General features: G+C 33.4%; 1 protein-coding gene across 1 annotated transcript in view; it reads right to left on the bottom strand.

Moving 5' to 3' along the window:
* Positions 1-416: 416 nt before the first annotated feature.
* The window catches only part of LOC132703260 (uncharacterized), a 47,963-nt gene continuing 35,647 nt past the window's right edge, over positions 417-12,732 (bottom strand). Inside the window, exon 3 of the mRNA XM_060672409.1 lies at positions 417-1,344. Within this exon, the coding sequence (XP_060528392.1) occupies positions 938-1,344 (407 nt within the window). The 3' untranslated portion in view covers positions 417-937. The remainder of the gene's footprint in view (positions 1,345-12,732) is intronic.

A 12,732-nucleotide genomic window follows, 5' to 3' on the forward strand; every position in this document is an offset into this window, starting at 1 on the left:
AAACGAATTAACAAAAGTATTTTGACAATTATTCGTTAAAGAAAACGGTCGTGGATACATTGAAACATTGATATAATAACAGAAGTTTTGGTTAATAATTGCATCGTGCAGCAGCAAATTTGGTGCCAAAAGACCTAATTTTATGCAAAAAAGGGATGGTGTTTATATCGAAAAAGGATGATTTTCGAGGCTAAATCCGACCCCACATTCGTCAATTGCAGCCGAGACGTACTTCAGGCAAGTGAAAAGGCGTCCACCAAATGAGCCGAGGCCAAAAAACCACGTCGTTTTCGATCAAAAAAGAAAGCAGTGCTCGCGGTTCTCACGAATTACAAAGGGGTAGTACATCACGAATTTTTAGAAATAGACAGACACGATGTTTGAAACTAAATAAAATTCGATTCATTTTTGAACGACTTTATTTCATGAACTTTCGTAGAAAATGCTATGAATACGCTTCGAGCCGAATTGAATACGCTTACCGTCCTATATTTACAAATAAATATATACTTATTTACAGCAGGTACAAAAATCTAACCTAAAACGCTGTTGCGCTTTTCGAAAAACTGCTAAATTATCGTTACACGTCAACAAAAACAAAATAAAATTCTTTTCTTGCTATTTTCATTCAACAACACAGCAAAGGGGTAATGAGATATGTACATAAATACTAGTAATTAATTTTTTCGTTTTGTAATAAGTATACACTTCGTATGAAGGGACTTAAACCTCTCGAGACTAGATAAAAAAAACATTACGCATTCTTGGAGTTGAGCACACCACGCACCTCTCTTAAACTTATGTTGGGTTTATCACAATAGGTCCATTAAACAGCCAACTTTACTGGCCTTACTTTTGCTTTACATCGACCAAAGTACTCTTTAAATTACGGCTTTGCTTCAAGTCAAAGATATATGTCTATATCCAACACCAATCATCACGTAGGAGGATGACTGGTATGATTATTCGGCAAATGTGCAAGCATAATCCTAGCACTATTGTACGATGGTGGGGCTTGTTCCAATCTAGCCTCTTCCATTATGGTGTCCAGTGCGTGAACCGGTACCACAAAAACGTCATATTTGCTTTTCTCGGTGCCGTTTCTTCCGTTTCTGCCGTAGACTAGACTTTCGTAGTCCGGAGGCGCGAACTGGTCATACGAAGGCGGTGGAGTCTCAGGCACAGCTACATTCACGCTTTGCACGTTGCTATTCCTGGTAAAGTTTCTTCTGGCGTTGCGTCTGCAGCACCATTCGCTGCATGAGACAATGAGGAAAAAAACGATGAGGCCGCCGAACGAGGCAATGTACCATATCACCGACCACGTGTCCAAAGTGGCGGTATCTGGAATCAATAACGAGAATAATAACAATAAAAATATTAATAATAATAATAATTATTATTATTATTATTATAACAATAATAACAATAATAATAATAACAATAATAATAATAATAATAATAATAATAATAATAATAATAATAATAATAGTCTTTATGGAGATATTTCAAAATTTTGAACAAAATATAGACAATAGTACATTATGCAACAAGTGCGGTAAACGACATTTGGCTCACGAGTTTATTTGACACAAGCGGAGCGAGTGTTTAATAAACGAGTGACTTAAAAAGTTTATCGAATGTGTTGCATACTATACTTTTTCTACGACCGTTAGTTTTTGGGTAAATTTTCGACAAACAACTCGAATACATTCACTGACATGACCTTGAGAATCGACAAACGTCAAAATTCAAGGCATGGAACCTAACCAAAACTAACCAAAATATCCTTAAATGTCCGAAGTGGCTCGGATCCGTGGGAAACGAAACTGACGTGGTAAAGTGACGCTTCCCGCTTGCATTTTACAGCCGAGAGTAAAAATAAATTACTTAATAGCAATGCAAACACATATCTTAATCGGCGAAGTCTTTCTTAAAATCTTGATCTCAGCTACTCAACATTAACAGTAATACAGTAAGTATTACCGTAATAATGAAACGACAGCTATAATAATAATAAGAGTCTAAAAATTTATTATTGGTAAAATATTAATTTACTTGGGGCAGAGACTTTTGTAACTAATGGAACTTATTTTTTTTTAATACTAGAACTAGAACTTGATTCAAAATATTTATTATAATTATTTTCAAGCTCAATGGCATCATATACAGAGAGTTTTTCATCCTTAGAGGCGCATTGTGAATTTCATACCGAAACACTAAACGATCTCTCAGGTACGTTGGTAAAGAATATTTCATAACCTTAAATATAACAATTGCAAGTAAAATTGAAACAGGTATTTAATTTTGAGCCATTTCGACGCAAATATTTTTTCTGATATACGGTCAAACTTTCTCAAACCATAAACGAATGGGGCACAGCTGTTCTGGATTTTTTGTAATTTGGATTTATCAGCAAGGGTTAAGAATGTCTCCTAGAGTTTTTCTAGTGCTTTAAAATTCTATACATCTTTATTTGCTTGTAGCGTTTTGAGGGATATATAAGTCTTTTTACATAATTTAGAAATCTAAATCTCAAGTGACCATCCATTATCACTCCTAAGTTTTTGCTTCATTTAAACTAGGATCTTCATTTTCCAATTGAATTTTAAGATGATCACACAAAAAATTATAGCTTCCAGGAGGAGCGAATAGCAGATTTTGTGTTTTTTTTGGATTTAGCGTTTTTTAATATATTGAGAAAGACTTTTAAGGTCCGAACTAAGATTAGCTTTGACATTATCATAATTAGTTAGAGTTAGTTAAATTTGTGGATCTTGCAAATTTGGTGGTATCTATTCAGTTTTCGACAGTTTTGTTCTTTTTGTATTTTTGAAATGTTACCGATGGCGCTAAAGGTTTATTCAGCCTAACCTAATCAGTATCTCAGTAACGAAAAGGTAAACTAGTGCAAATAGAAACTAACACTTCCATAACAACAGTTTTATTTTTATTAGCAATCTAACATACGTCAATAGAATCAAATCGAAAAACCAAGTGCTACTCAATGAAGTGTTTGTATCAGTGACGTGATCCATTGTAAAGGTACAGACGGTGACAATGTGTGAATTTATCATCCCACATCATCTATATATTTACGAGATCATATCTTAAATTCACATATTCGCGTGGCGAACTTTATAACGCAAACCTTTTTAAAATGCGTAATCAGGTCTGACGGATGCGGAAGGGGGATATCAATGTGATACACGTTTCAAAACACGCAACGAATGATGCAAATGACGAAAAATCGTTAGAAAAAAATTACTACAAAAAATAAAATTATTGATGTTAATTATTGATTCTGTAGAAAACTGGTAGACTATTTTCTTTTCTTTTTTTCTTAATTAAGTTGGTGATTGTTTACTCTTCGCCGACTGGCAGTTTGCGTTGTTTTAATTAGTCTACAGAATAAGCCTGATGCATTTTTATCGCTTACATCTTTGGGCAATCTATCTTCAATTGGACGAGACAGGGTTGTTGAGCGCTAAGATAAGTCGTCCCTACTATTCACAAATCTGGATTCATTAACAATCGACGCGGGAGTAGCCTATGGAAGTTTCTTTGAAAAATAAGTCTTCCTCGGTGCAAGAATCAAATCCCCTCACATACGCAAAATGACTGCCTTTTATTCTTTTATCCACAGACCACTCAATATACCACTTTCCACAGACAATTTTGAAAAAGATTTAAATATAGAACAAACAGTTCTAAATAACTCTGAACTCTATCCTTCCCATATTAAATACCACACATGAAATTTATAAAACAATAAAATACATAGGAGAACCTAGCAGGAAAATTTCGAAACATCTGTCTAAATTTGGTCTTAAGATTGCTTTTAAAACTGAAAACACCATGGGAAAATTTTTCGAAAATAATAAAACTAAATCACAAAATATTAAAAAATCCGGAATATAAAAGTTGAAAATGTGGATCATGTCCAAAACTTTATATCGGGGAAACAGGTAAAACATTTAAGAAACGCAAACGAACATAAAAGAGGGTATAAAAACAAAAGTTCGGATTCTAACTATGCCATTCATTAAAATTCAGAAATGCACAAGTTTGACGATAATTTTAATATTTTGCATAATGAATCAATAGCAAAAAAGTAAAGTCGAATCTATTACTTGATGGTCATTTTGATTTAAATGGGTCTCCATGGTTAAATTTAAATTTATAACATTACAACAGCGATTAAGAATGTATTACTACTTGTTTATACATATAGATGTTGGAAAATTGTCATATTTTGTATTTGGTGGTTTTGCTGTTACAGACACAGCTGTCATAAACCAATAACTGTAAAAATCTGAACATTGTTCGTTCTAATTTAATTGTGTAGTATAACAAACATATAATACAGAAAGTATTTAGTTGGGCAGTCGACTGGCGTGGTCTAGCTACTCTACTGAACTAGTGTGTGGCGCAGTAGTACGCAACAATAATAAAAAACGAAATTGATGATTAAACCTTATCCTAGCTACGAATTTCGAAAACATGGTTATAATAAATGCGAGAGAAAAGCTGGACAAAAAAAAACAAAATACAAAAAACATTATAATTAAATCGAATTTTAAGAATCTTATCATCCATGATGTAGACTTTAGAGTGTGATTAATAAACAAGTATCTGAAGAAGAATCTAAACGTGTTGCATACTTTATTATTTTAACAAGCGTCACGAAAAAAATACGCTACACGAATAGATATATAAATATTGAATGGCGAAAATGTTATATTTTAAAGTACGGCATAGAAAAAACATGTCTCTCCAAAATTTAAATGCTCCTTGCCCCGGGCGGAGACGGTTGTTATTTCTCGCTCGATTTGTTTATATCAAAAAATGTAAAATGCCAGAATACTGTCCATATTTCAATTTAATGTATCAGAGCAAAGAGTGTCTGCAATTTAAGTCGTCTGGCACGTCATTTAAGTGCTGAAGAGGTGAAAGAATGATTCTTGTTGAGGAGTGCCGAAGCCATGGAAAATTTGATAAATGTCCAGCAAAATTTCTTTCCTAGAGTTGTAAATCGTTACAGAGAAACACTACTGCACACTAGAAGAAAATGACAAGGTCGCCACTATATTACATCTTGTGCCGATGGTACCAGCAAATGTTCTAAGATTAACAATGGAACACCGTATTGCAAAGTTACAATTTGCCGGGGACCATGTAAGTGCTCGACGAATGGTCAAATGGCCTCTTCAGAGATCAGTCCGAATAGTGCTTAAATACATCTAATAGACGAATGCATATGCTTAACGCATGCACAGAATTGGTTGTCTTTTGGGTACTGCACAAAGCGTCCCACTGCGACATCACTGGGAGCGTTTTGCTAGGGTGATTTTAAGATTAAAATGTCAAATGAATATATACCCGGAACCCTATTCTAACTGAGCTACAAGCATTTCAAATTTTAAAGACCAAAAAAACCGCTTTATTGAATTAGTTCGGCTCTTAATGCTATTATTAAAAAGTCCAAGTGTTAAATTAAAATACTCCTAAAGGTACAATGTTTACTTTTTCGAATAAAGAATACGCCGACCTTCACTTTCTTTATGGGTTGTGTAATGGAAACGGACGAGCGGTAGTTGATGCGTATCGTCGACGATTTCCCAATCGTGGAGTACCTTGTAGAACTGTTTTTAACAATGTCCATCGATGTTTGAGAGAAACAGGAAACCTTCCTAAAGCTACTTCTGAAGGTCCTGTTCAACAGGAACTTTCACAAGAATACGATTGATGCTCACCATTCTATTAGTATCCGAAGAATAGATAAGAACAGACTTAACATAAGCCCGATGGGAGTTTGGGGCACTTTACACAAATTAGATTTGTACACGTACCACATCTGGCATTCACGACAAATTGCTGAATATGTGAATATTTGATGTGGCATTACTGATGACCGCCTCATTGGTCCGTTTATAATTGATAAACATCTCACGGCCATGCGTCATTTACGTTTCATTGAAAATGAACTTCCAATATGTTCCTCTTGATGTAAGACAACAAATGTGGATCCAGCACGATAGCGAATCTCTTCACTTTTTTGTGCAGGTAACAGAATTTCTTAATCAAAATTATACAAACCGGTGGAATGGAAGAGGTTCAGCAGTTTCTTGACCAGCAAGGTCACCTGACCTTAGATTGATTTTTATGGGGACCACTAAAAATTTTAGTTTATGCAGAAAGTATTGAAACCAGAGAACAACTGGTAGCTAGAATTATGGATGCCCCAGCAACTAGTTGTGCTGATCCTGAGGCTGTTAGCAGAGCTACCACTTCAATTCTAAGAAGAACTGGGTCGACATTTTAGACAACTAATTCAATAAAATAAAATATAAATAATTAAAAAATTATAAAATAAAAAATAAAGGGGTTTCTTTTAAATGGTCTTTAAAATTTCCTATGCTTCCGGGTAAATATTCCCTTGACATTTTTAACTTGAAATCACCCCAGCAACACATACCCAAGCTAGGGCAGTCATGTCGTGGGACACCCTGTGTACTGGACAGATTTATTTTAACGCACGGTAATACCATTATTGCCATGAACTGGTCAAAAATATCCGACTGAGCATGTTTGGGACCAGATAGGATGGCAGATTTCACAACATAGAAGAAAATGTATATTCAAAATATGCTTTTTTGAATATCATATGAAATGAATGAAAAGAGTACATTTAAGGGGTTTTGAAGGGACCGTGAGGGAAATACAAGATATTAAACTTAATTTGTACGTTTTTGATTTTAAATTTAAGTTGCATTTTTGAAAAATTAAATGTTTGTTCCAATCTGGTATATGTGCTTTGTTTTTTGAATTTCAAACTGTTCCCACTTAAATTATTGAAATGAGAATAAGAAAACTCGAGTAAACGACAAAAAGCCCTGATATTTTTCACAAAATTGATCTCGCAAAAAATTGCGAAGAATGGCTTTTTTAAATGACCATGTGCTTGCCAGGCAATGCCCACTTCGCTACATTATAAACCAGTCCACCTTTACTTCCTTTACGATGTGAAAAAAATCACGTAAATTACGTCGCAACAATGTCTTTTTCACACAGCCTTTCTCAAATGGCGGACCCGTGAGAAAAAAGAAACATACTATACTACACATACTACAAAAAGAAATAACTCAAAAATAAAAAAATGTTTTTAGTGTCGTGCGCGTAATAATTACCGACATTTTATTGTTTAACGTTTGTTAACGTTGTTAAAATATTTCAATTAGGAAAACATTACACTTCGAGTCGAGTCGATAGCAAAAGAAAAATAAGAATACCAAGGCGAAATTGATTTAAGTAAAAAGATATTAAAAATTTGCTAAAATATGCCAAATATTTAGATATGGTCTGTTCATAGATATAAGAAAGTGACCAATTGCTTTTGAATGGGATTATCCAAGGGTGGTCATTAACATACAATGCAACAAGATTATTACCTAAAGTTTCGAAATTTAAATTCAAGTAAAATTGTGGTCCGTAATAGAAAATAATTTTATACCTGCCAGTGTTTGATATTCTTTAGTTTGGTATACTACTTAGTTAAAATTTATTAGTAATCATTCTTATTTCGTGTGTAATACAGCGTGTGTTGAATCGAGTGCGAATTATGCAAAATATGTGCGAATATAGTGTATCTCAGGAGATGCTTCCGCCCAAACGTAGAAAACACTATTCTATTCAGACTAAGGAAGTTATAAACAATGTCTGATTCTCATTCAACGTGGTGCCAACAAGCAAGCATTTTTAGAAGAAACGGCCACATTGACGAAAATTCCAACATCAACTGTATGGAAAATTGTGAATAATCCCATTTCAGCAAGGAAAAAAAGAAACGATGCTGACATTTTCTCGAGTGTAGATGAATGATCAAGATATAATACGGCGTAAAATTTACCAGTTATACGAAGAACAAACCGTGCCTAAATTAGATATCTTAATTAGGAGTTTTGAAAAAGAAGAAACCGGTGTTAAATATGGCAGAACTACCTTATGGAAGTGTATTCAACATATGGGTTTTAGATTTTAAAAAATTGACAAAAGGCAAGTTTTAATGTAATCTTTTAGAATTCGGAAATGGCGACTGGAATATCTAGAAAAAAATAGGATTTACAAAGAACAACAAAGGCCAATTATTTACTTGGATCAAACCTGGTTCGACACTTATCATACTCCTGAAAAGGGTTGGGTTGAGTCAACTGATAAGTGTAAAACAAACGCGCCATCAAAAAGAGGTAAAAGAATAACTAACCAAACTAACCAAAACTACATGTATAATAACGACATTTATTTTCACGAAGATTATACCAAAAAGCAATTAACTGAGGTTCTACAAAGCTTGAACCTACAAAAGGAATACGTCTGTGATAATTATGCAAAAAATCTAGGGCGTACAGTACACTGTATATTTAATCCCATGTTTGGCACCAACTGAAATCTGCCGTTCGTCGTAACAATGTTTTTCCCCGTGTTTACTCCAATGTCCTCAAACTTATAGACACCGAAGTTTTTAACATCCCTCCACAAAGTTGGGCAAATTCTGTTAAACATATAGAAAAACCAGAACAATTGTATATCCATATTACAAATAATATAGAACAAATAATAATTAGAACAGGCGATGATAGCGATAGTGATACCGATATATTATGTGAATAATTTTAAGTAATTTAAGTAGGTAATAAAAGTACTTTGTAATTCTATTTTAGATTTAAACATAAATACATACATAAATAAATAAATATTTTTTAGTATCTTTCCTAACAAAACCCCAAATAATTAAATTCAAAGCAAAGTACGGACCTGTTCGGCCATATTTCATTCTTACAGCTTGCCCGGGTCTTTCCTTAATTCGTATCAGTTAGTCACTTTCTTATATCTATGAACAGACTTTACCCCTAGTTTCACCACAATAACAATCGAATCAGTTATTTCAAACCCATAACCTAAAACTTCTGTATTTTCTAGTGTGTAAAAAAATCGAGATACTTACATGTCTGAATGGTGAAAAAAAAGTTCATGTTGCGGGAAACTACTGACTTCGGTAAAACAACCACCAAGTGAATCGCAAATTTACGCTTGTAATAATTTTTGTACCTTAAGCCGGTTATTTATCGCGTATTTACTTTGCAGATAAGAAATGAGGTACCCATTATATTTTAGGCGCTATCAGCAGTGTGACGCCAAGTTTCAGAACTTAATTTCAGAACTAATTAATATCAGTTAGACGTATCGACATTTTTTTTTTAGATTAGATTATTTCTATTGCAGATTTAAATTTAAATGTCTGCTCTTCAATTGATGGTTATTTTTAGTATAAGTAAGCAAAGTACGTCATTCGCTCACGCGTGTTGCAAATGGCCACACGAACACAGTGAGTGGGTTAGGCGAACTAGTGAGATGACGACATTGCTCAACCCGTTCTAAACATGATTTTTCCCACATTGGTAAAACGATTTAACTTTCTAAATGTAAATCTAGTTGCGGTCAAAGCTATCATAAAAGTGTTTTTAGCATTAAGAGAAAGAGAAGAGAAATTTTGAAAAATTCAAAAATGTAGGTAAAAATTGGTGTTACACGATAAAATTTGGAAAAAGAAAAGAAAGATATAATTAACCATTCACGTAAATTTAACGAAGCAACGAATGGTAAGTCACAAGTGTTTTGAAATTTAAAAAACAACCTAAATTATGGTAATAATTGAAAACATTTCGGACACGGCCCTAAAACTGTTTCCTGCATAATACCACCTAATTATGGTTACTTTTTCTTCAATTGAATAATGTAAAAAAGTTATATTACAACTTTGCTATAAAATGTACAAGGGAGCCAATATTTAGCTACCTAAAAATTTTCATAGGATTTCCTATGTTCCGTTTAGTCCCGGTATAGAGCGTTAAATGTTTTAATTTTATTATGAAGTATTTCACAATTTAGTGTAACAATAAAAATTGTCAGTTTCGAGTTTATTTGGACGTTGCTCTTAGAAGACACTAATTTTGTCGTATTATTTAGAGAAATCGAATCATATTTTTGCCTTTTTGTTCTGCGTGAAACTTTATGGAATCTGAAAAAAAATTCTATTTTTCATAGAGAAGTCATCTAACTTTGTGCAGAGAACAATAAAAAATCAATATTTAACAATAACCATTTTGGAAATAGTAACGAAAAAACTTCAGAAATTGTGACTTAAACATATGTTTTATTTTTGATAGCTTGCAGCGCTTTCCTTGGTAACGCTTTAAAATTTAAACTTTTCGAAGGATCTTAATAAGCTTCACTCGAAAGCGAAAGATACGCTTATTAACTTCATTTGTAAGTAATAAACATATGTTAAGTTTTATAATAAACGATAAATACAAATATTTTGTTATTACTTACATATACTTTCATAAATATTATAAAATACAAAGTTGAATATTCATTGGATTCATTGGATACACAAATTGGTATCATACAAATAAAGAAATATGAGTTGTCAAACTTTCAAGTATATTGGTTTGAGATCTTCCAAAGTTAAATTAATTTATTTAATAAAATAAGTTTTAAGTGAAGTCATACAACTATGAGTTTTGGTTAATTTTGAGTTTGTGAATTTTTTCTGGGAATCATTTTAGTTATATTCCTTCATTATAAATAACTATTGCATTCTGGACTTATTTAAAAATATTATTATTTTCTTAAGAAACGTGGTATGGTGACTTCGGCGGCAGATAGGCAGCTCCACCTTTGAAGGAAGTTTTGCACGACCCTCCGAAATGCCCGTTACAAATGTTATAGTCTAACACCCCCTCCGATGTTGTTGTTTAATAGCGCTTTACACACGTAAGAAATGAGTGAATTGAATGATAGTCAATTTTGCAAATCATGGTGGGAGGATAGATTAACTACTCTAATTAGTTTAAAATTTGGGAAACCTTTCTATTTGTGTTTGCTTAACAGTTTTAAATTAATTAACTTCATACGCCGTTTTTAAACATGTTTTTTTTTACTATTTTATACGAAGTGTGTAACTAGTGCAGTGTAGCGTGAAGCATTAAGTTCGCAAAAAAACAATTTTTGATGAAGATGACGTTCCAGTCCGATAAAACCTACCACCCCCTTAAAAAGTGACATTTTCAAGCCCAACCAGATTATTACAAATTGTACAAAGTTAACTATAGGATTATTAAAACATTGTTTAAATTAAAATTAACAGTGGAATTACTTACATTATTTAAAAAATGTCACCAAACTTTTTTTCGGATAAACAAATATTGAGATTGGTTTCTTAATCATGGTATAGTCCAGTAGTCGAATGACCATGATTTGCCCGGCCTATGATAAACGGAAGACCATCAACAAACCAGAAAAGGAGGTATTTTTATTTTAATAGTGTCGACATCTTAGAAACCTTAAAATCGCTTGCGCTTTGCCATGTTTCAGTCATTATTTGTTATGTTTAGACGATGAGTTAAAGAAAATTTCGACGACGGAATGGAGGAGAGTAGTGAAACAAGAAGAAAGTGTCATTTGAATATGTGCTGTAAGAAAATCGTTTGACGAGTATATAATAATAATAATAATAATAGTTTTTATTAAGATTATATGGTCGAAGTCTGGCTTTAAAGCCACTCACACTTAACCCATATCTAAATACAGTCTACATATTTTAAGAGAAAGTAAAAGTAAGCATGAAACTCTAACAATAAAATAGGTATATATCTCTAACCACGCATCAAAGAAGAACCTTACTATAACATAAATTTACACATCGTTTTTACAATTTCGTTATTACGCTCAGGAAGAAGTAAATGCCTTTTTAAATACAAGCTAAAAGTTTTGCATGAACCACGAAACATTGATTTGAGAACGTGGTCTAAGGAGTTGAAGAAAATCACTTTTTATTTAAAAGAACATCGAAATTTTGCAGTTATATATAACCGCATAGTGAGCGTGTTTCAGATTCAGGTCATTTCGTAAGTAAGGGGTGTTTTTTTTTTTCGATGTATAGAATTTTAAGTTGCAATAAAAGAACGATGGATTATTCGATTGACATGAATTTATCCGAAAGATAATCTTGTGGCATTACATTTTAAATATGATTTCTGGCATATGACCGCCACGGCTGGCGCGGATGTAGTCCAATCTGGAAGTCCAATTTTCGATGACTTTTTCCAACATTTGTGGCCGTTTATGGGCAATAACACGGCGAATGTTGTCTTACAAATGGTCAAGCGTTTGTGGTTTATCCGCATAGACCAAAGACTTTACACAGCCCCCCGGAAAGTAGTCTAGCGGTGTTAAATCACAAGATCTTAGAGGCCAATTCACAGGTCCAAAACGCGAAATTAGGCGGTGACCAAACGTATCTTTCAATAAATCGATTGTGGCACAAGCTGTTTATTATGGCTGGTTATTCAATTCATTAATGAAAAAGTTGGTAATCATAGCTCTATACCTATCACCATTGACTCTAACGTTCTGGTCATCATCTTTTTTTAAGAAGTACGGACCAATTATTCTACCAGCCCATAAAGCGCACCAAACAGTCAGTTTTTCTGGATGTAATGGTGTTTCGACATACCCTTGAGGATTAGCTTCGCTCCAAATGCGGCAGTTATGTTTGTTGACCTAGCCATTCAACCGGAAGTGCGTTTCATCGCTTATGAAAATTGGGAACAACGGCAATCTCGTTTTGGGCCCATTCCACGAATCTACGCCTTACTTGATGAATTCATG

The sequence above is a fragment of the Cylas formicarius genome, unplaced genomic scaffold (genome assembly GCF_029955315.1).
Source record: "Cylas formicarius isolate icCylForm1 unplaced genomic scaffold, icCylForm1.1 PGA_scaffold_6__28_contigs__length_40554024, whole genome shotgun sequence".
In the NCBI taxonomy this organism is placed as follows: Eukaryota; Metazoa; Arthropoda; class Insecta; order Coleoptera; family Brentidae; genus Cylas; species Cylas formicarius.